The 23,340-nt window shown below is 43.3% G+C and overlaps 1 protein-coding gene across 14 annotated transcripts in view; it reads right to left on the reverse strand.

Annotated features, from left to right (window-relative positions):
- Positions 1-23,340, reverse strand: part of syne1b (spectrin repeat containing, nuclear envelope 1b) — a 77,530-nt gene that overhangs the window by 13,665 nt on the left and 40,525 nt on the right. For 11 of the 14 annotated variants that reach the window (XM_031847268.1, XM_031847273.1, XM_031847271.1 and 8 more), the window contains 54 exons: positions 23,120-23,290; positions 22,594-22,920; positions 22,337-22,489; positions 21,994-22,161; positions 21,663-21,839; positions 21,386-21,532; positions 21,171-21,296; positions 20,704-20,880; positions 20,139-20,404; positions 17,612-19,772; positions 16,682-17,019; positions 16,432-16,576; positions 16,107-16,325; positions 15,753-16,021; positions 15,449-15,614; positions 15,178-15,333; positions 14,870-15,022; positions 14,596-14,778; positions 14,321-14,458; positions 13,881-14,066; positions 13,588-13,710; positions 13,274-13,456; positions 12,848-12,991; positions 12,294-12,482; positions 11,865-12,005; positions 11,374-11,487; positions 11,109-11,270; positions 10,463-10,657; positions 10,136-10,312; positions 8,963-9,154; positions 8,243-8,374; positions 7,996-8,096; positions 7,715-7,868; positions 7,434-7,562; positions 7,174-7,329; positions 6,750-6,959; positions 6,539-6,640; positions 6,317-6,436; positions 6,003-6,203; positions 5,688-5,861; positions 5,245-5,376; positions 4,695-4,891; positions 4,368-4,500; positions 3,363-3,545; positions 3,026-3,175; positions 2,558-2,734; positions 2,295-2,450; positions 2,036-2,191; positions 1,707-1,877; positions 1,380-1,513; positions 1,079-1,283; positions 608-790; positions 341-487; positions 93-247 (listed from right to left, as the gene is read on the reverse strand). In XM_031847268.1, the coding sequence (XP_031703128.1) occupies positions 93-247; positions 341-487; positions 608-790; positions 1,079-1,283; positions 1,380-1,513; positions 1,707-1,877; positions 2,036-2,191; positions 2,295-2,450; positions 2,558-2,734; positions 3,026-3,175; positions 3,363-3,545; positions 4,368-4,500; positions 4,695-4,891; positions 5,245-5,376; positions 5,688-5,861; positions 6,003-6,203; positions 6,317-6,436; positions 6,539-6,640; positions 6,750-6,959; positions 7,174-7,329; positions 7,434-7,562; positions 7,715-7,868; positions 7,996-8,096; positions 8,243-8,374; positions 8,963-9,154; positions 10,136-10,312; positions 10,463-10,657; positions 11,109-11,270; positions 11,374-11,487; positions 11,865-12,005; positions 12,294-12,482; positions 12,848-12,991; positions 13,274-13,456; positions 13,588-13,710; positions 13,881-14,066; positions 14,321-14,458; positions 14,596-14,778; positions 14,870-15,022; positions 15,178-15,333; positions 15,449-15,614; positions 15,753-16,021; positions 16,107-16,325; positions 16,432-16,576; positions 16,682-17,019; positions 17,612-19,772; positions 20,139-20,404; positions 20,704-20,880; positions 21,171-21,296; positions 21,386-21,532; positions 21,663-21,839; positions 21,994-22,161; positions 22,337-22,489; positions 22,594-22,920; positions 23,120-23,290 (11,204 nt within the window). Of the gene's footprint in view, positions 1-92; positions 248-340; positions 488-607; positions 791-1,078; positions 1,284-1,379; positions 1,514-1,706; positions 1,878-2,035; positions 2,192-2,294; positions 2,451-2,557; positions 2,735-3,025; positions 3,176-3,362; positions 3,546-4,367; positions 4,501-4,694; positions 4,892-5,244; positions 5,377-5,687; positions 5,862-6,002; positions 6,204-6,316; positions 6,437-6,538; positions 6,641-6,749; positions 6,960-7,173; positions 7,330-7,433; positions 7,563-7,714; positions 7,869-7,995; positions 8,097-8,242; positions 8,375-8,962; positions 9,155-10,135; positions 10,313-10,462; positions 10,658-11,108; positions 11,271-11,373; positions 11,488-11,864; positions 12,006-12,293; positions 12,483-12,847; positions 12,992-13,273; positions 13,457-13,587; positions 13,711-13,880; positions 14,067-14,320; positions 14,459-14,595; positions 14,779-14,869; positions 15,023-15,177; positions 15,334-15,448; positions 15,615-15,752; positions 16,022-16,106; positions 16,326-16,431; positions 16,577-16,681; positions 17,020-17,611; positions 19,773-20,138; positions 20,405-20,703; positions 20,881-21,170; positions 21,297-21,385; positions 21,533-21,662; positions 21,840-21,993; positions 22,162-22,336; positions 22,490-22,593; positions 22,921-23,119; positions 23,291-23,340 lie in introns of those variants that run through there. The other 3 variants (XM_031847269.1, XM_031847274.1, XM_031847278.1) reach the window with 3 other exon arrangements.

Below are 23,340 nucleotides of genomic sequence, written 5' to 3' on the forward strand. Positions count from 1 at the left end.
GGGAGCCGCATTTATTTTCAGAAATGGATATCAGCCTGGGAAAGGCTTGCACATTTTTCTTTTATATTTACCATATATTTGATAGGTCATACCTGAATCTCTCTGAGGTCTGTGCTGAGGCTGTAGACCAGCTCCTGTTGAGGTTCTGCATGCGCTTGATCTCTGAATCGTTGAGAGGGAGCCGGTAACCAAGTTCATTAAGACGCTCCAGTTCAGGAGCCATACTGCTGAATCTCAGCATGAGCCTCTGTAGAGGACAAGAGAGAAATGTTACATTTCTCAATCGCAGGACAATCAGTAAAATAGATTCTTTCAAACTGACAAAAGTAAAAAAAAAAACCTTGAGCCCTTCCATGTGGTCTTGGATGACTGTCGGGTCGGTGGAGCCGTTGGGATCTTGCACCTTCAGAGCCTCCTCAGCTTCAACTATCCAGTGCCCCAGTGAATCCAGCTGATCGTTAAAGATTTCATAGTCCTGAACTCCAGTCTAGTGTGGAAGACAAACGTCAGCAATCCATAAGTGTAAAATTCATGATTCTGACTGGATGACTGACTACTTGAAATGGACAACTTGAAGTCAAAACTGGTTGCAAAGCCTTCTCTGTACCTGCAGCGTGGTGAGCTGTCTGGTGAGGGCCTGTTCCACAGCAGCCAGCCGCTGGGTGAGAGAGAGGTGATCTGACTGGATGGCAGATGCTGCTGATGTGTCCACCTGCTGTTTCAGCTGCTCTCCCAGTTGTTGGAGAACTTGCAGGGAGGCCTGCACTGGAGCTTGAGACCGAAGTACCTCCTGAGACAAAGCACAAATGAAATTTAGAGTAAAGTATTTTTTTTTCATTCAAAACTAAAAAACAAAATCCTACATGGAATCAATAGGGAGGCACACAGGAGGAATAATTTGTATTATCGATTTATTTCACTTGAGAAACATAAACAACATTCTGCAACACAGAAACAATTCAATGATTTGTGGCAAACTGGCTTTCATAATAAGGCCGTAAAACACACACAGACAGATACTGAGCAGTTGTTTGGATGCAAAATGAGTCAACAGTGGCACAGCTGTGGCCTCACTCACGCTGCATTCGTGGATCCAGTCGGACACTTCCTCGTCAGCGATGTCTTTGCTGCAGGCGAGCTTGAGGAGCTGGTCTGCCTTTTCCTCCTGCAGCTGGCTGCTGCTGCAGCTCTGCTCGTGAAGCTCCTTGTAGCGCTGCCATAGCTGAAGCAGGGCTTTGCTGCTTCTCAGACGCTCCGCAATCTCCTCCAGCAGGCCGGTCCATCTGGGTGCAAATATGACATGGATCAATGTAAGAGATAATGGAAAGAATGCATCTCAATCAGTGAACGATTGCACTTTCTTTCTGCTTCAAGATCACCTTGCATTGACTTCCTTAAGGGCGTTGTTGAGAGAATCTGATACTGAAGGGTGACACTCCCTGAGCAGTTGGTGGGTCACAGCACCAAACTTTCTTAGGCTGCTCTCCTGTTTCTCCAGTTCCTCTTGCAAATCCTTCACAGGTAACAGACAAATACAGTGCTTAATTCAGCTGCAAGAACTAACAGTTTTTGAGACCAAATTCAGAAACATTCCCTTGATGAGTAATACTGTATACGTCAACTTCATCGCAACAAGATTTATGAAATCAATGTAAACGAATTCCTCTGGGTGACAACAGGCCAGCTGACAGGTCAAATAAACATACCTGCAGACTTTGCACCTGCAGCTGAACAGCCTCCAGGGATCCCGTGAGGAGGCGGAAACGAGATACAGAGTACCTTCCCTCCATCAGGTAGCCATTGATCTCTTCTGAAGCCCGCTTGTAAAGACTCCACTGATCAAGCACTGACCCCAGGCTGATTTTTAGTTGCCCAATCTGTTAAAAGTAAAATAAAAACACACAGTGACATTCAGTACATTGTTGAGACCGGGCCAAAACGGGCAGAACCAGCCAGAGCTGAGTAGAGCAGAACAGATGGGTGTTAACGATGTACCATATAGAAAACAGAGTAGAAAGAGAACAGAGGAGATTACCAAGTGGTCCAGGTTAGCCCAGGTGTGATTGACACCCTGGAGTGTCTCCATGACGATAGCACAGGCCTCATCGGTCTTGTTCTGGACCAGCGCACAGCCCTGCTCCTCCACTCTCTCTAGTTCTTTCTCTTTTTCCTTCACCAACTCTTCCATTTCCTAAAAGTTAACAATATGGACTCAAAAGGATGCGATGATAACAGCATGTAGGGGTATTTATGTGCTTTGATAAATCAGTATTAGCACAGTAAGGGAAGCCTACCTGGCAGTCTTTGAGAGCATTCTGCACAGATGTTAGATCCTCTATCCGGTGTCTCCTCTTCAACCTTTCTTCCTGAGTTGCCATCCAGGACTTCAGGACCTGAACGCTGCGCTCATACTCCAACCACATCTCCAAAAGGCTCTCCAGAAACTGAATCTGCAAGTATTTTATACAAATGATACACTGTAAAATCCTGATTTTGCACTAATAAATGACAATGGCTGTTCTCTTTCATTATCCAGTATCTGCGCCTATGTCCTCACCCTCTCATTGATGCGGCCTTGCAGGACCTGCCAGCGTCTGTTCATGGCTCCCAGACGCTCAGCAAAGTCTGTCTTATCGCTGCGCTTGCTCTCCACATCCTGACCACTGATCTGCAACACTGACTGGTTGACAAAGTCCACAGTCAGCTGCTTGCAGCTCAAATCTACTCTGAAACCCTGAATTGGAGAAAACAAGAGTATATTCCAAATTAAAATGGCTGTCACAGATTCATAACGAGAATCATGCATTACATCATGCTCAAGTTTATCTACATTTTGGACACACACACATCCTCTTTAATAGTCTTAATAGTCCTTTTACTTTGTAGCTAGAAAAATATTCAATGTTAGAAAATGTAAGTTTGTGAACCCTAAAAACACTTTCACATCCATCAAATTTATAAAATTACAAAAAAATGATGTAGCTATCAAAAATAAATTAAAAAAAATAAGTATGAAGTCCACTACTTTGTGTTTTTGCAAGTAGTCCTGAATCACATTTGACCCCACTGCACTCTTAAGGTTCTCTTCATTCTCCTCAATGACATTCTCCATCAATGATATCCAGTTGAACAGCTCAGAAATGGCATGGCGGGAGGCCAACTTCTCCATTTGGATCTGAGAAAAAAAATGAAACCCATTGAGCCATGCATTTTAAACAACCAGAGAGAAAAGACACACATGCTGCCAGTTGCAGGGCAACCTTGTGTGAAAACGTCTGTCTAGGAGTGAAGCAGCAGAAAGAGGTAATCCTATTTGCTCTGGAGCAGCTAAGCCTGCTCAGTCGTGCTGCATGTGACGATACCTGATGCAGCTTCTCCTGGACCACTGGGATGCGTGTGAGCAGCTCAGTCCACTGAGTGTCAATGCGTGCCAGGTCAGACCGCAACACCACCGTGTCCACTTTCTTCAGACGCAGCAGCTGGTTGCCCTCGGTTATCACGGAGCTCTTCAGGCTGGACTTGCCTTCGACTTCCTTTGAAAACTCCTGAGACAGAAGGGGACAAGAAGCAACAGCTAGTATGCAATCAAAGGTTTAACTTGTGATGATATTTAATACTTTTATAGCTTTTTGCAGATGACACAGCGAGATTATTATTACTAATGCATCCATGACAACCACTACTGACCAGGGGTGAAATAAGTACATTTATGGAAGTACAATTTGAGGAACTTGTGCTTTACTTGAGTATTTACATTTGTGTTACTTTATACTTCTATTCCACTACATCTCAAAGGCAAATATTGTACTTTTTACTCCACTAAATTTATCTTATAACTTAAATTACTTATAAGTTTACTTTTTTTTTTCTACAATGTGGTATTACTACATTTAAAAAAGTGAAAATAGGAGTACTTCTTCCACCACTGTTACTAACACTATTTCACTATTTTCAATTATAGAAAATACATTTTACACTAATAAATATTATTTACTAATAATACATTTTTCAAAAATGCTATAATTTTACATTAAAAGTATGCTCTTATACGAATAAGCATATGCTGTAACAGTGTGAATACAGAGCATAGTATATTATTTAAATCGTATACTGTAGTGTATGTATAAACTACTGTACATTGACACAGTCTTGCATGTGAATATAGTTGTATGGGCCTGCATATGGCTCCATATGCAGTGTTGTTGCTCAGTTATGAGCACCATTGCCACAAAGCACCAAGGTTGTGTATAAATCTGTATAAATGTCTACTAGTTGCAGCACTGCTGCTGCTGGCTAAAAGCCTGAATCTCCAGATCAATAAAGATACAAAATATGCAAAAGAAATCAGATAAAAACTGTGGCCTCACAAGGAAAGCAGAGAGATGGTCTCTGACAGTTTCCAGCTCCTGTGGGACTAACACCGCCTGCGCATTCCAAAACTCCAGACGCTCCAGAGCAGACTGCAGCCATTCGCTAAGCTCTGCACACTCCCTTTGATACCTAGAGGAAAACCACAATACAATCATAGAGCAATGCCATGCAATGACAGTTCAGAAATCACATGTGCAGTCTTTGTTTGCTAAGCTTCCCATTTTAAAGACCCTACTTAAAGATAATGTTTTTCAGTGTCCCTATGGCATACCATTTGGATTTGATGGCTGAAAAAAAGGTTCTGATTCTGATGTATTTCTCACCTGGTCCAGTGTTTTAAGATGGCCTCCAGGCGCTGTAGTTCCTTGTTGACCTTGCTAGTGTTATTGAGCCAGTGTTCCCCCAGCAGCGCGAGTTGGTTCTCCAGTGCGGGACAGCACACTGACAGCAGGAGATGTTTGCCCTCATCCAGTACCTGGTGTAGCTTGTGCTGGTACTCTGTCAGTCTGCCCTTTAGACCCTTTACAGAGAATGGAAGAGGAGCAGACAATTAAATCTTAGAGAAGTGACATTGTAGCTGGAGTGGCACCAACTGAGAAGGTTTGGGTGAAGAAAGTGAGTGAGACTGAGTGAGTGAATTAAATAAAAGTAAAGCTGATCTCCCCGTAGTAAAACAGCACTATACCAAAAAGCTCAGAGAGGAAAACAAAAACATATCAGGTGTGCTGGCCTCTTGAATTTCCTTTGGTCCTCCCAGGCCACAGATCAAATTACTACTTTATTGACGGTATCGTAACAAAACAAGGAGGCCTATGGAGACTATTTAGGATCATTATGCCATATCCTAAAATCCGCACTGATGTCACCTTGTACCTGATATAATGAGATTCTGTCCATGAGTCTTTCTTCAGTCTCTTCCACCAGGCCAACAGTAGGAATATTTCCTTCTACTGCCTCCAGTTGGTGGTTCAGACTTTGGTAATCCTGCACCAAGCGGCACCAAGTCTGAAAAAAAGATCACAAAGGATATATGAAATTTAAATAGCTGACAAGTAAACCTTAGATGAAGACGCTATGACACTAAAGCAGCTGCTGTGCTCTCTCTCTATCATAGAGAAAAAGCTTTCCAATACATTAGGCGTAAGATAATCTTCAATAGCTTTAGTTTTTAAGCACAAGTAACTATTCTCTATTCCTTTTATGTTGGAAACATATATTAACAGCAAATTTAAAAAATTGCCCAGATTTACTATGATTTTATCAGCATGCTTTCAAAAGAAAATCATGGTTAACACAAATAGTATCGTCTCTCTCACCTCCAGGATACACTCCAGCTCAACTCCTTTACTGTGTGCCTCTTTGAGGACGCTCTGAGCCTCAGCCAGTGTCTCCTCCAGGGCCTGACTCTCTTTGGGAAGCATCAGGACGCTGATTTTTCTGAAGAACGTTTCCGTTAGAATCATATGGGACTCCAGACCCTGGAAGAACTCCTAGAAAACACAATCAGACACACACACAAACACATCATTGAGCAATAGTGTATCTCCAGCATTGATAGCTGTGTTTTCATAAATTTTCTCAAATATTCTTTCAGTCTTTCTCAGCTTAACAGAGCTCCAAGTTGACCAAACCTTGTGTTTGTCCAGGTGATTCTGGACTTCCTCCACAGAGCTGGCAATGATCCTCTGATCGGCTGCCATCTTGTCTTTAGCTGTGTCCACCAGGTCAGTCAGGTCCTGCAGAGCACGCTCGTACTGCTCCTTCAGAGCCATGTTCTGGTTCAGCCCACTGCGCCGGGAACCCACCGTCATCACCAGCTCCTCATAGGAATCCTGAAAACACACACAAAGAATATACATAAGGAAAAGCTAGACTGAGCAGCTTTTTGCTGCATGGTTTTCAGACTGAACAACTTTTAGTGAGAGCTGTCAGTGATATACATTACCTGGAGTTTTAGTATTTTGTTTGTTGATATCTGATCCGTCTGTAGTGCTGCTCCTCTGGTTTTGAGCTCCGTAATCCTCTGTTCAAAGTCTTTCAGGCTCTCCTCAGCACTGGCAATAACCTAGGAAAAATGACATTCACAATGATTTATTGTTCTGTAAGAGTTGATGGAGACAAGCAGTGTGTGTGTGTGAATGTATGTCTATGTCAAAGCTTTCCTTACCTCCAGTTGTTTTGAGGCTGGTCTATCCATGGCTCCAGCTAAAGCCTGCAGGATCTGGCACTTTGTCTCGATTAAAGCAGTTTGGAGAAGTTGCAACTCAGTCTGTATTAGACAAAAGACAATTTATAGAACATTTATAGTGTATGGCGTTATGATAAACATAACACTGTACTGTACATATATGGCTGTAAAGACATTTTCATGTGCAGACCTGGTAGGCTGTGAGCTCATGTGCTCTGGTCCTCATGTGGTCACAGCGTTGCCCCAGGGCGCAACCCAGAGCTCCCAATCGCTCTTTCAAGCAGGCAAGGTTGTCCTGGAGCAGCGATCGGTCCTCTTGTTTCAATTCTGAAGACCCAGCTAGCAGAGCCTGGCTGAGCTTCACCTCCTCTGTGACATGCCTCACATCGTTCTCTAAGGTCTGGAGGAAAGATCAGAAACAGTTAGGGAGATTTAAAAATTAAAAAAAAGATTATATCCATAGAGTAGATAAACTGTTACTTTAATTGTCAGCGTTTTTTAAACAGTATCACTGTATAATTCATCAACTTTGACTGAATATGGGTACTACCAGATTTGCTGTTTAAAAATGTCTGCCATAATTAAAGAAGCAGCACAAATATGCCTGATTGTACCTCCTGCTTTTGTAGCTGGGTCTCAGGGTTTTCAACCAGCAGCACTGAGCCAGAGAAGACGTTGTTCTCCACACCATCCAGCCAGGAGGAGGTGGATGACACAGCTGTGTAGAGCTGCTGTTCCATCTGCGCCACCTGTGCCTCACCACCACCGGGCTATGTACACACAAGGGTGTTGCAAAATTTCCGTTGACACACGTTGAACTACATATTTTTATGTTGCAATAGAATGGATTAAAATGTTAGAGAAATAGTAAAACCTGAGTGGTCATGTCCTCCATTGTTTGTCTGAAGCTGTCATACAGAGTATTCAGGGAGGATTTGTTAGCCTGTGTTTCTCCTTTAAACAGTGATGCAGCCGTGGTCATACGGGAAGCTCTGGAGTAAACCTGCAAAAAATAGTCAATAACAGTCCCTGGCTTTAGAAATTGACAACAACAACAACAACAACAACAACAACAACAACAACAACAACAACAACAATGTGAATACACTTTACTTCTACTTTATGCCAACAATAACAACACAACAGGATTTGTACCGGCTGTCTGTGGTCCTGCTCCAGGGTTTTCTGCAAGAGCTGCAGCTTAGTTTTGAGCTCTAGTCTCAAGCTCTCCCATTTCTGCCTCATCTGCTCTCGAGCAGCCTGAGATTCCCTCTCAACCAAAGCTGCTGGTGAAAATGGCTCTGATGTACTGCACCGGTGGGTGACAAAAACATGAATTAATTAATGTTCCATTTGTAATCTGTCACAGGAATCATTACATACGTTAACTCAACATTTAAACTACTTGATTTGAGTTACACCTTTCTATAAAATACCTGGCATTGCTGGGCGAGGCCTGCTGGATGAGGATCTCCTCTCCTATGCTAGCCACTGACTGAAGCAACTTTTTCTGTTCTGCAAGCTGCTCCTCCAGTTCCTAAAAAGCAAACATGTAAAACAGTTTAGATTGGACTGGGAATCATTTGAGAAAGGAGATTATAATTTTAGCCAGCGGCTGCACACTGCATGCCCATGCGTACTAAGTACTAAAACAAGGAAGTAAAATAACATTTGAAAATGTACCCTCTGTCTTAGTAGACTGTCCTGGTGTTGTTGGGAACGTGTGGTCCGGGCTTGGACCAGCCAATCCTGCACACTGGGACTTTGAGAGAGGCTGGAGTCTGATTCACTGTCCTCCTGCTCCTGCAGAGAGCCCTGTAGGACCAGACAATGTATTAGAAAATATTAAAGAAATACACATCAGCAAGGAAGCACAACTATCATACGCCGTGATTCATTTGTGATTCAAAAGTTTTGCAAATTTGTCGGCGGGTGTGAAGAAAGGTGCTTTAGCGAGACAAATATTCAATATTCTCTTAGCTGATCCGTCATCTTCTGTTATGCTTAGCCGGTAGATAGATAACAAATGATATATACACTTAGATCAGTCTATTGTATTATGATGTTCTAATAAATATGGTGGTGTGAGTCAGAATATAAAATATTCTTTATAGTGCAGTTAGAAAGACAAATACACTGAGCTTAACATGATATGGTATAGGCCCTTTTCACAGCAGCCAGTTTTACATGTCATTGCAGGGTAAACAAAGGTGTAATTAAAGACACTAATTATGACCCTGCTCCATTTAGGTGGATCAGGGCTCTGATATTGTGCATGCTGGCTAACTGGAATGACTTTGACACACTAAATTGCTGCTGTGTAAAGGGACTATTGAGAAAAGCTCGGTACCACCTACACACACATTAGTGTATATCAGCCCTGAAAGCATGTAGCCACCTCACCTGGATGTCAATCAGCTTGTCTTGTAGCATCCTCTGCAGCTCCAACAGGCTGCCCTTCAACATGCCTAACTTCCCGGCCAACTGCTCAGCGTCCTCTCTGGTCTCTGTCCGGCCCTCCAGCAGGAGGTTCTCACTGTGCATGGACAGCTCTGACAGGGCCAGCACCTTCTCCTCAATCTCCAGCAGCATGTTCTGCAGCAGCAGGAGGAGAGAGGCCAGCTCAAACATGGTGTCTCAGCACCTACAGCAGCTCCTCTCTCTACACAACAGACCTTCCAGACAGACAGGGGGTCAGGGTCTGGCTGAACCCCCTACACCAGCAGCTTTCGTCAGCCACAGGACAGTGAGAGCTCTCCCTCTGCTCTCATCCTTGGCCCATCTCGTCTCCTGTGCAACATATTACCACTAATCCTTCACGCTCCATGCTCTACAGCAGACATGCTCATGTGCACATTCAAAACTAATTCTCGTCTACAGATCACCATTCTAAGTCCAGACCGGTTGACGACGCCCATCAATGAATGCTGTGCCCAAGTTTGACGATGCATTCGTTTTCTAAAGCATTACCGCTACTCTGCTAACGACAGCTTCAACAGGTCTTTCTAAGGCAGAGAGTAACTCCCCCTCCCTCCCGCCTTACGCTCCCCATTCTCTAGGATTCACCTACTTGGATATTCTAGCAGCTTTATCTTCAAGACCAATCCCAGAAGTGGGATCTATTAATCGTCTGAAAGCCACAACCTCTGACTACTCCGCCCTATGCTGCTAACAGGCCCCAGTCAAACAGAGACATCTGCATAATCTGTTTAAGACTAGTGCTACAGTCGCTTAGGAGTCCAGCCATCTGAATCACCCTCTAACTCCTCTAATGCTCTTGTTTACTGAGCGGTTCCTGTCCTGCTGGGATGATCCATGTGTGATAAAGGAAACTAAATATATTGAAGTACAAGACGGATGTAATTAATCCACCGGCAAATTTGCGTTAGTGTGCTGACTAGAAACAATGGCTGAACAACTAGAAAAAAATACTCCAAAAGTACTCCAGCACAGTATTGCTATGCCATATATGTTATTAAGCAACCTGATCGTCAGATTCATAAATTAATTCATATAATAATTCAAATATGTTGTTTCCATGCATTGCTCTGACTGAACAGCAGGGGGAGCTCTTACCTGACATTCAGAAAGCTGATCCTCCATATCAGTCTCCTCTAGAGGTTTAGGTTCAAAGATGAAGGTTACAGCACTGCGCATTCTGGTCAACCACAGGTCCAGGTCGTCTGCCTGGGTGTGATAGAGCTGTATGGCCTGTTCCTGCTGCTGACCCTCCAGACGGTCACTAATGCGCTCCTTGGGGCAGAGCACATCACATTTTACTCATCACATCAGTCTATTAATTCACTATTAATTATTAGAGAAATAAAAATGTATTTAACAATAAAGCCCAACTATTAGCTAATATTACTAGTAACGTTATATCACAATATTAACAGAAAATACCTCCAATATCTGCTGTTTCCCTGAAGCCTTCATGTGGATAGTGGCCATCCTCTCAGCTAACACAGCCAGGGAGGAGTGCATGGCCAGCTGGTCAGCCACGTCTGAGTCCGCAGCATCAGAGGCCAGATCCTCTGTGAAGCTTGTCTGCAGCCTGTCTATTTCCTCCTGCACACTCTGGATCTCTTTTATCAGACCCTGAAGTCAACAACATTGTTTAAAGGTGTTGCATTCTGCATATGTATTGACTGTATTTTCATTTATATGTTGGTCTAATGAAAGTATCATCTTTCTGAGGCATGTAGATACTGTGTGCAATACAATCAATTTCACAAATTTGGATATTAGAGACGGAGCAGTAGTTTCTTTTTCAATCCAGCTCGCTTCAACAAACTTAGTATAGTGGAACAGTGATGTAATGTCGAGATGAAGAATGTTTTACTGTAAACTCTGATATTATAAATGCAAAACAGGGTGACCCAAAGAGGGTCCCAAAATCATCATTAGCTAAATTTAATTTTCTGTGACATAGTTCGACAAGTATACTTTGCATTACCATGAGTTCTTACATCATAATAAAAGTCTCCCTACCCTGTCAATGCGAAAAGCTCTCTTTCCATCAAACCTTTATTGTAGTGCAATGACTCACCTTGTGTGCCTTAACATGGCTATCTGGGCTTCTATCTGCCTCCAGAGGCTCACTCAGTTTGGCCTCCAGAGCTTCCATTTTAGAGGAGATTGACTGAAGTGAACCCTGGTAATGCTGTTGCTTTTCAAGAGCTTCATACAGAGACCTCTGCTTCTCGCTGATCTGTTGGAAGACCATCAAGTGGACAATTTAAAAGTGCTTATCCTGAAAACAGTCACTGGGAGATTCAACAAACTACCAAGCTGATGTCTTGTTATACACGTACCACATTCTTTAAAGTCTCCCATGAGCGCTGCAAGTCATCCAAATTGGCCACGGACTCAAATGACGGGTCATATAATTCTTGGATTGGAGCTCTTGTGAGTGTTCCTCTTCCCATCTAAAAAAAAACATGCAAACAGTGCCATCAGCAGTTAAGAGAAATTAGTTATGAAACAAATGGCAGATAGAACTACTTCTATAAAGCCACTAATTCACTGTCAGTCATGAAGAGCTTGCGGGGTGCAGGCAGAGAATAGATATGGATTATAACTGTCCTTGGTTTGTTTTTGCCTTCTTCTTTTATTAATTGCATTTATTAATTGAGCGTGCTTAATTTAATTACAGAGTTAACAGGAAAGATTACAGATAAAATAGAAAAAGATTATTCATTGACTAGAATGAAAAAATATATAAATTTCACAAAGTATGTAGAATTTTGTTGAAAGACCAGAATGACTGAAAAAAGGGATCAAGAGGAAGAGGGAAGGCAGATACCTTGGTTATAGTGGCTTCAGTGTAAGTGATGGGGGAAGGAGAGCGACAGACAGGAGGAGAATAAACCTCGCTGTTAGTGCCCTCCTCCCCAGACTCCTCAGTTACAGGAGACAGGAGGGTGTGACAGCGGCCAGCCGTCATCTGACACGCCATGCAAGAAACATTAACAGAAGAGCACACGTGCAAGGATGGATTGGGAAAGATTAATAATATGCTATGTGTTTTTTAGTTAAAAGTGGCACAATGCACCTTTTAAAAACACATATTTTATAATAAAAGCAGGCAAAAAGCTTTCATTAGAAAGATTAAAGGAATAAAACTCTTCAGAACTATTGAAGCTTGAGCCAGAAATAGCAGAATGAGTGCCAGCAAACAGTCACAGCAAACAGTGAGCACCACTTTGTTTTGTGCTATATTGTGTTCTCTTACCATAAAGGCTTGTGCTGAAGACTTCTTGGATTTCTCCGCATCCATCTCCTGCAGCCCCTCGGGCAGTCCCTCCACATCACTCACTGTCAGCAGCATGGTGGCATGCTTGGCCTTCACTGCCAGCATCTTGCATTTTGAGTTCAGTGAGGCGATCTGCTCTTGGTAACCTTTGATCTTCTGGGCCAGTTCCTTATTAAAAAATAAAAAATGTCCAACTTATTATGCAGTTATGTTAGTTTAAGTTTTAGTTTAAGTTAGTTCCACTTCACACCATCGTGCAGAGAGTATCATAGAAATGAGGATTGCATTGAATAAGTTGAATAAATACAGATGTTACAACACATTGGATCTGCATCTAGCACTGCTGCTATTTGGCAAAAGGGACATTGTTTTGATGCCTAACCCTTGTGATGTTCAGTTAAGTTTTTGATTATGAGGGTTTCCAAACTTATGAACACATGCAAGCATGTCACACTTTATTTGATATGCCTGTATTGCACTGATGACCTATCCTGGGTTACAGTAAGTTCAATACGTGAATTCATGTATTGTACTTCATGGTGAAGGATCTGGGCCTGTAGCTCCTGGATGTTGTTCGTGGGGATCGGTCGGTCCTGAATGACACAGTGTGCTTCCTCTATCAGCCCCTGTAGGTCTCTCACTTCCTGTTCATATTGCTCGTACTGCACCACTGCCTCCTGGATTGAGAATGAAATTGCTTTGTTACTGTCAGATGAACAGGTTCAACCTCCAAGTTGTTTTTTGCAGAATCTAAAAAGAGTACTTCTAAAAAATATGCAGAGAACCATATGAATCCTTCATTTCAAGTAAAATCTTCTTTAATCATCTTAAAGCTTGTTTACTTGGCAGCATTGTGACTCAAGCTGCTAACCGGGCCTTTCTACAGACACCATGCATTATGTGACAATGCAGGACAATATGGCGTTACTGTGCTGCAGCAATAGTGTCCCCTACTGTACCTGTAGGATGTTGCATTGCTGAATGGCCACGTGCTGCAACTGACTGGCCTCTTGCTGCAGACGCAGCGCTGTGCGACAGATGGCAAGGTTGGGCATCACCTCCTCTGGGACCCGCAGAGCACTCTGACACAGCTGCACTGCCTGCACCTGCTGCTTGAAGCTTTCCATATCTGCCAAGAGACGCTGCAGACACAGGGGAAGTTTACATTGTGTGAAACTGTTAGCAAGCTGTAATGTGCCAAGTAAGCTTCCAAGGTGCTTTCTGACAAATTACAGGACGTATTATGGATTATTCTAATGTGGTGTGTGGTTACCTGTCTCTGAGCCAGCTGTTCTTTGAGGCTCTGGCGTGCCAACTCTGGTGAGGTCAGTGTGGCTTGGACCTGCTCCAGAGCAACATGTAGGGCCTTAACTTCATACTCCAGGGCTTCCATACTCTGAGGACACATAATACATGAGTCAATTATACAGTATATTGATCACTGTAAGGTATGAGATACAAGTAGAAATTATATTTGACTAGAAATTCTACTAGTCAAATATAATTAAAACATGATTGTATATGTTACAATCAAGTAATAGATAATAAGTCTTTTTTTCTCTGTACCTTATCTGCATCCTCCAAGCTCTGCAGTCGTGTCTTGATGCATTGCTGAAGCTCCTCAGTGTGTCGACTAAGTTCACAAACCTGCTGGCTCATAGACTCGACCTGCAGCACCTCAGATAGGAGGTCCACTTTCTCTGCCATTGATTCCAGGTCTCCATGGAGCTCCCGGGACTCACGAAGGACAGCCTAAAGAACAGGGCAACAATGCAGTGAATGAACGGCATGTGTGGTATGGTCTCCTGGTGGGATGAGGCAACTTATTCCCTACATGTGTCTTTTATGAAATATGTGCATTGGTAAAAATCCTTACATGTCCAGCCCAAACCATGTCCATGTTTCTAAATATTAGGAGCCCAATAACACTTCTTAAAAAGCCGAAATGCTGTAGTTGTATATCACAATAGAACCCATGGGGATGCCTGTCTGGATCCCGAACTCACCTGATACATTCGTATCTGCTCCTGCAGATGAACAGAGGAGTTCCAGATGATGTTTGCTCTCACCAGGCTTTTGGCTTTCTCCGACCACCTCACAATGAAGTCCAGCATCTCATTATACTCATCTAAATAGCAGACAGCCTGAGCAGCCAAGATAAGAGAAAGGACATTAAAGCACAACACACAAGAAAGCTTACCAGTGTATCTATGTCACCTTTTCTGAATGTTGTAGCATAAAATAACATTTGCATTTGTATAGGAGACCTGTAAACGCAAACCTTTTTGAGCCAGTTGTTCCTACAGTCTGCTAGCCGTGTTGTGTGGTGATGCATCTCTGATAGCTTGCTGATGGCATCACTAAGCTGTTTGGCCAGCAGTGGGTTTCTGCGGCCAAACTCTTGAACAGCAGCATCCATATCTGAGAGGGTGTGACCGCAACTGTCCAGGTCCTCAGCCAGGCTCTGAAGAAATGTTTAAAAAAAGAAAACATCAGAATTTCTAAGCAAACTGTATCAACTACACATTCACAGGTGCAAAAGTAAGCTACCCCACCTTGACCTCTTCTTTGGCATGATCAACGTCAGGAGATTTTTCCTTGAATTTAGCTGAGATTGCTTTGAGTTTCTCAGAGATGTCATGGATTCTGGAGCTGAAGTCCTCTTTTATTTCTCGGGTTTTCTGAATTTCTCTCTCTTTCGAAAGAACCTAAAACAAATGTCAACAAATGTCACATGACTACAAACACATTGTTGGTGTTCCCTTATGAAACTGACATAGGCTAATGATTAAGATGATGCAAAATATAAAGAGGGCCATTAAGATATTGTTTACATTGAAAGCTTTTTAAATTATAACCGTACCTGATCCTCAATGGCACCCAATGCAAGTGAGACCTCAGCCAGCTGCATGGAGATTTCAGAGGGCAATATGGTGTAGAGGTCCAGATACTTGCTTTGTTGCTGCTCTGCTAGTTTATCCACATTCTGACGATAAGTGACCACTTCTCCATGTACAACCTAAACGCAACAAATGGAGGAACCATGTAACCTTTCTCAGAAATAATAATAGTTAAATAAAAATGTTCAGAGAGATCAGAGAGTTGATATTTATGTTTTTAGATATGAGGTATACCTCAAGCTCCTGCAGCAGAGAATCAATGTCTGGTGTGGGATTGAGAAGAAGCTCCCTGGTCTCCTGGATCCAGGCTTTTACGACACTAAGTTCCTTCTCCACTTCCTCTCTGTCCCTCAGTTCCTGAGCTGTTTGAGCCCGCTTGGTCCTGGATTGTGTCAGGAGGCTGGAGGCAAAGAGAAGATTTTGAATCAAACTATCTGGCTAAAACATGTCCATTAAAACAATATCACTAATTTGATGTTATCTTAATACATAAGCTCTTGTTAAATGCAACAACCTTGCAGGTTTATCTCATCTCTACCTTTCCATTTGGTCTTGAACAGCTCTGATCTCCTTCAGGCTGGGCCGCTCATCCTGTTCCGTTGTCGGTGAAGGCACTTCCACATCGTGCAGCAGGCTGAGAGCGTACTGGCGCAGCAGTGTGAGGGAGGAGAGCTCTCTCTCCAAGTCTTGGCTCAATAGCTCATGCTGGTCCAACAGGGACTGCAGGGTAGCTTTGGAAGCCTTCTCCACGGCACTGTCCGGGAAACGACTTTGGAGCTCATCAGAGACTGCTCTCACCTTCACCATCTGTACATTAATGATTATGAAAGTTCAGCTTCTGGTACATTACATTTTCATTTAATTATCGTCTGTCATCGTCTTGTCTTTGTACCTTCTCTCTAAAAGTCCTCCAATCCTGCGCCGTGTCCTCGAGTACTCGCTCTCGTCCCCGTGCCACGCTGCGTAGTCGTGTCCAGCGCTGCCACACAGTGGTCATGGAGCGACTGATGGTGGCCTTGCTGGCATCACTCCCCACCAGCTCCAGCTGGGCAGCTTGCTCCTCTAAACCACTCAGCTTCTCTTGGAAGCCATTCACCAGTGAGACAAGGGACTGAAAAAGTAAGATACAATTGAGCGAGTAAGTAAGTGCACAGCATTCATAGAAGCCCCACCCATTTTTTAAATGGAAAATGCCTTTTTATTTTGGCCTTTCATACCCGATGTCTGCATAGCTTATCTTCAGCCTCTTGACTTGTGGCTGCCTTTGCAGTGGAAAATTCAGTCAGCTTCTTTTCAGCCTCATTCATGAGCTCAATGACAGTCTGCCTTGAGTCCTGGTAAGACTTCCACTGAGCCACACAGCTGAGAAAAACAAAAAATGTCAAAGTATAAAATGGCATTATTGAAAAACTTTCAGTATCGTCACGGAATATTACACATGCAACGTCACAGTTTTGTTCTCACTACCTTTGAAGGACATCCTGGTGACACTGGAGCTGATCTCGGACCTCCACGCCTCTCTGCTCGGCTGACTCCACGCTCACACGGAGCTGATCTTTAGCTTTGGGGTTGACCAGGATCTCCAGGTGAGGCAGCAGGGCCTGCAGCTCCTCCAGGTGGATGAGGAACTCCTGCTCTGTGACCATGATGTCCCCCTGCTGTCGGAGACACTCCTCGTAGTTTTCCACGTCCACACCCAGGCTGGCCTGCTGCAGGAAGGACACGGCGTCCTCCAGCCATTCACAGGCTGACTGCATCCTGAAGTGGTACTTCTGGCACAACCCCAGGGCGTCCTCCAGAGTAATCTTCACACCAAAAGAAATGACGAAAAATCCACTTTTTAATATTGATATAATATTTCGTTTTTCCCCTCTCTCTTCCATTATTATTACATTTTTTTGTATTTATATAAAACGATTTTTAATTTCAATACTTATTTTCTATATGTATTTATGTGTGTGTTTGTGTGTGTATTTATTTATTTACTTTACTTAATGTTTCCTTGTAATACAGGTTAGGTTTATTATGTCTTATACGTCATTATCCCCATTTTACTTGAATATATATTTCTGTTGTTGTATCATTATTTCTATAATTACTTTTTTTTTTGCAAGTACTGTACATTTGCATGTATCTGTACGCTTATGAATTTTATTTTTCATGCATGAATGGAAATGTTTATATAGCTAACATAGAGCAACTGCTCTGTAAATTGAGCATCATTTTTCAACAAAACAAATATCCATGAATGCCATTATTTTGATGCTTCTCACCAAATGACAAATCAAATACTGTAAATAGGCAATAAGGTAACTATACAAAACAGCATTACAGATAAAGCATTTCACTACAATTGTGAACATGTTATACAGAATATTGAATGTGATATTGTCCCACCTGTTTGGAGCTCAGTGCTTTCTGAACATCTGCCTGCAGCTTTGCCATTTCTTCTAGGCTTGTATCTACGTGTGCTGGGACAAGCTCATTTGCGCTGACAAACTGCTGTTTCTCCCTGCTACTAAGAGCAGCCACTATTCTCAGTTTTGACTGTACTTCCTCCTGCATGATTTGCTGCTTTCTGATCTCCTCTTGCACCTTCTCCACCCTCACATCAACAATCACAGCGCAGCCCAGGTCATCCCTGACCTGCTGCAGCCAGTCCAAGGTCCTTTTCATCTCTGTCTCAAAGTCTTTACTCTGGACAAACCTGTTCTCACACTCTTCAATCAGATCACCTACTGCAGCCTGCAAAGATCGCAGCTCGTCTTGCCACAGAAGCACTTGCTCCTTGGAGGCATCGTGGGCTGCTTGCTCCACGCGCGGTGCAAGAGTGTCCATCTGCTCCATGAGCCTTGACAAGTGGGAGTTGGCACTCTGGAGGCTCCCTGCCAGAGTGTGGTAGTTCTTCAGCCTCTCCTCAGCTGACTGCGTCTCAGCGTTAACTTTTACCAGCTGCTCTTTTGTGGCCTTTAGCTCAGAGTCAACCTGCATAGCCATTGCCTTGTGGTCCTCAAAAGACTCCAATGTTTCCTCCAGATGCTCTACTTTCTGTTCAACCAACCTCTTTAGGCCGTTGTACAGGCTCACAAGCTGGGTCATTTCCTCCGGGCGCCATGGTTGACCAGTGCTACGAAATCCCTCTTTCTTCTGGTTCAGTTCACTCACAGCTAGACCGAGGTTGCCCAGGTCTGCCTGGATCATTTTGTAATCACTCTGCAAACTGACAACCTCTTCTGTTTGTAGGCCTACAGGCTGTGTGCACAGATTATTGAACTGTTCCTCAAGCTCCTTCAGGGCTTTATGAGTGATATCAATGAAAGAGGTGTACTCATTCCTGGTGAGAATGGCCTGCTGGATTTTCTCCTGTTTTTCTTTGGCTAGTGCTAATATGCTATTATATTGCTGGGGGAGCGTGTTGAGTTTTTCATCCAAATAGCAGTGGTCTACTTCATTCAGACTGGGCAATATTTCCTGGCCAGCTCTTTGTACAATTAGGAGAAGATTCTCATATTCAATTGCCTGCTCGACTATCTGTTGATACTTAAGTAGCTGTGCTTCCAATTCAGCATCTCCAACCATCAGATTGATCTCAGGGAATGTGACGATATCAGCTTGTTTAATCCACAGGCATATTTTCTCCAAGTCTGTCTTGAAATACTTTCTAGAAACAAGTACTTTTTCAAGCTCCTGTAGTTTCTGGCCACATCTATGTAATGTTTTGTCAAAGATGTTTTGTAACTCCTGCAACTTTGTGAGAATCTCATTCCTCTCTTCCTCGCTGGCATCCCTCATTAGGTCCCTCCCCTGAGACCACAAGGAGGTCAGCTCGCTCTGATAGGCTTTCAGGCTGCTTTGGATGTTCCTACACGTTCTGACCTGCTTGGCCAGGTCATCAGGTAACAAAGCAATGTACTCCTCAGCCTGAGCCTTCTTCTCGTTCTGCTGGACCCAGGAAATGGACTGATTCACAGCCATCAGGAACTGCGTTCTCTCCGTGAAGGCCTTGCTGAGATGTTTTCTGCGCTGCACAACCTTCACACTCAGAGATTCCACCTCGTGTTGAGTGCCGACAATGAGCTGTTGGAGACGTTGCCGTTCGCTGAGGCCCAGCCGGGCCAGCACCCTGTCAGCATCGACCATGGCCTGTGCCAGCAGGAGCTGCTTGGCTTCCAACTCACTGCAGATGCTCAGGTGGTCAAACAGGAAGCTCTGAGCCAGCTCAGGAGGAGGACTCATTTTCATGGCCTCAGACAGGGCAGGCTTCTGCTCCTCGGCCCAGTCCCGAGCCTCTCTCAGACGGGCCTCCACTTGGCCCATATCTTCCAGGGTCACCACTGAGTCCTGGATTTTCCTCTCAATTAGGTTTTGCATCTGAGACCATCGCTGCTCAAAGTGGCTGATCTGCTCTTTTACCAGCTCCTTGTCATCCAAGTTTAAATGTTGGATGACTTTTTGTTTCTGTTCCTTAAGGTCCTCAAGAGTTCCTTTTTGTTCTTCCAGAGTTACTACAAGCTTCCGTAATGCCTCCAAATGCTGGGATGAACTTTCAGCATCCGTTCTGTAAGACAAAAAAGATAACAAATGAATTAAACAAGTGTTGTGTAGATATGACAATGTAAGGAGTACATGTTTTGATCTAGAGAACTGAAATACAACTATATTTATACAAAGAATATATATTTTAAAATGAGTTCCCATGGTGTTCAATGATAGCCTTCAGCTCAGACTTGTGTAATGATAAACAAATGGTCTTACGTAGAGCTAATCTATTTACGATCCAGAATTATAGCCATGACAAAGAAATTGACAATAGACAGCACAGAACTGACATTTATTGGCTTTAGTCCTATCAGGAGATTATTAAAATCAGACCACAGCAGTATGTGATGACTCATTTTAATATATACTTGATGTACAAACATACCTGGCCAGATTGTCCCACTCCTTGGACACCTGTTCAAACAGCGCCTCCACTGCAGTGATACAGTCATGGTATTCTTTAGACCTCTGCAGGTCCTCCTCTCTCTGGATCTGCAGCTTGTTGGCCTGGTGACAGAGCTCGAGCCAGGAATGGCCCAGACGGTCAAGCTCTGCATGTTCTGGAGAGTCCTGGCCACCAGTCAATCTGCTCACAGTCTCCGTCATCTTGGTCAGGATACTCTGTTTAGACTGCAGTTGCTGGCTGCATTCCTGTGTGACAGGCAATATACTGGATGTTAATCCTAAATACATCCAAAGAGTAAGCAGATCTCTCTCTAATCCCTACGCAACCCAAGCCAAACTGTTATATTAGATAATAATAACAACATAACCACCATAATCATATTTATCATCACTGTACTGTATAGTTGAGGTAAAAAGCACATGTAGACATGCAGTATGTCTTTATCTATATAAGCATGAAAAATGAGCTTGATGAGGATGATAAAGAAAGAGTTCCCCTTTGTGTGCCTTATCAAAGGATCAGCCGCTCTGATACCGTTTCCTACCTTGGCTTGAGACAGCATGTTTTGAGCTATCTTGGTCTCCAACTCTGCAGGCCTTCTGGAGAGGCTGAGGAGCTGCTGCTCCATATCCTGAAACAGGCTGCTCAGATCTTGCTTCTGGTCCTTGATCTCCCTCCAGCCCTCCGAGAGCTCCTGTGCACTGGACATCCTTTCCTCTATCTGCAAAAACATATTTACACCTTCCTACAGTCAATATTGGCAGAATCTATCTGGATATAATGAAAAACACAACATTCTATACCACTAGTTACATTTTCACATACAAACATACACCGAACAGTTACAGTCACGCTGCTTGTTTATTACTGACTGATGAAAGAATATTTGAAGGGTAATATGTACTCGCCATAGTATGTCTTAAATCCTTCACTTATTGAACTGTGTGCCAGAATTACATTTTTAATTTGTCAACATAGAACCAAGAATACAAGGAAGTAACAATTACTGACCGTGAGTTTGACTTGTTGGACCTGAGCAGCGGTCACTCTCACAGCATCATCAGACAGGTCACACACAGAGCACACTAGATCCAGGTAAGTACTGGCCTGCTCTTGAAGGGCCCTGTAGTGCTTCACCTGTGTGTGCAAAAGCAATTAATTAAGATAAATCATTAAAAAAATAACTTGTCGCCACCATTGCTTTCCGAGAGTGGGCAACATTGCACCTGCTTTAGTGCTTCCTGCAGACCCGATGGTCCCTGATTGTTGAGCTGAAGCTCCCCCTGCACTGTGGAGAGCCAGGTCTGGCTCTGCTGGAGAGTGTCCTGGTGGTTAACGTGTTTCTGCAGCTCCCGGTCCAGACTCTGGTACACCTGTTAAACAAGGTGAGGTAAGACCTTAACTGACATATATCTTAAAATGTTATTACCAAATGGAGAGGTTTCCTTTCTAGGAAAAGCGAGAAGATACTGTATATGATCTATGTTGTCTTGTATTACTTACACGCTGGGCAGTGCTGCAAATGGCAGTGTAGCTATCTCTGGTTCCCTGTTGATGAGCCTGGACTTGTTGACTGATCTTAGCTTGAACTTGGTCTGTGCAGCTGGCTATGAGACCTTCTCCTTTCTGCTTCAAGCTGGTGAGACGCTCCTCAAAACTGGCAATCTCCTCCATTATTGCCTGAAAAAGAACAGTCGGGTGTTTCAAAACAAATATCACCAAAAGTAATCCATGTAATTGTAAACTACAAAGTATTTCAAGTCATGTAAAAGTGTAATTGTGCACGACTAATTTTACAGTAAAAAAAATTGTAGGACAGTATGGTAAAGGTCACCTTGTGTCGGGCAAGTTGCTGAGTTGCCATCTCCATACCGCTGGTCTGCATGGAGTCTGAGGTGACCAGTCTACTGGACATCTGTAAGAGCCACTTCTCAACCTCTTGCAATTCACTGTTGTAATCCTCGTGCTCCTTCACCCACTCCACGAGGTTTTGGACCTGTGTCTAAAATACAACGCACAGCCAATCTCAGAGATTCATGTTGCTGTATGACATGTAATCATTCATTTTGTTTGTTCGCTATAACAACACAGATCAAAAAACATTAACAAATAAAATCTGTGTTTTCTGGACTTTGAGATTCTCATGGGAGACGCCATCCAACATATAGCATCCGTACCTTAGCTGCTAAACAGATATCTTGGTAGTCAGCCTGCAGCTTTTTCATGTTGTCACTTATCGTGGGGTCATGGACTGTGTCGAGCAGGGCCTCTCCTTTCTCAAAGACAGATTTCACCGGTGATTCATGAGACTGCACTGTCTGCTGGATGGTCTGCATATATGAAAAGAGAGCAAAATATTGCAGATAAATGCATTCTGTTTATTTTCACTGTATTTCCACGATGAAAAAAAAAAGAATAACGAGTGTCAAGTTACCTTGTACTTTGCTAGCTGAGCCTTCTTCTGGTAGAGTTCAGCTTTAGGCTCCACACTTGATGCTAAAAGGTTCTTGGTCTCCATCACCCACTGGGCCTGGGACTTGTATTTATCCATGAAGTCTTTAGAGAGTGAGATACATTTCTCGAGGGAGCTATGCTCTGTTCGCAGAGCTTCCATCAACTCCTTTAGTTGGAAGAGGCGGCTGTCCACTTCCTCCTTCAGCTGCTCTGCTTCAGGCTCCTCTAAGAACGCCATGGCTCTCTCTGTCTTCTCCCTCATTGTCTTCAGGTAAGAGTGACCCTGTTCCATGTCTGCCTGAAGAGCCTGAAAGGTACATGGGACGGTGTCATTAATTCTGAAACAGATACCACATTTTTGAGTCTGATAGTAGTGCTACAACTTTTATTAGTAAACTTTTGTTGGCATTTAAACTGATATTATACTGTATATAAAAGGCAGCAATAGTTTGTAGTTATGTGCACTTATTTTATGTACAGCATGGTTTCTATGTTAGACAGAGTACCTCTAGTTTTTTCATCTTTCTGTCCATAGCAAAGCGGTCCACTACATCAACACTGGTAGCCACAGTGCTGAAGTTATTCTGAGCTGCGCTGAGCCAGTCGGAGAAGGTGTTGAAGACACACTGTGCCTCCTCAATGCAAGACACCTCCTCCTGGAGCTGTTTGATCGTCTCCTGCAATACAAAGGAAGAGGAAACAACAGGTTATGGTAGAAGAAAGCTAA

The sequence above is a fragment of the Anarrhichthys ocellatus genome, unplaced genomic scaffold (assembly GCF_004355925.1).
Source record: "Anarrhichthys ocellatus isolate YVR2014 unplaced genomic scaffold, GSC_Weel_1.0 scaffold7, whole genome shotgun sequence".
Taxonomy (NCBI): Eukaryota; Metazoa; Chordata; class Actinopteri; order Perciformes; family Anarhichadidae; genus Anarrhichthys; species Anarrhichthys ocellatus.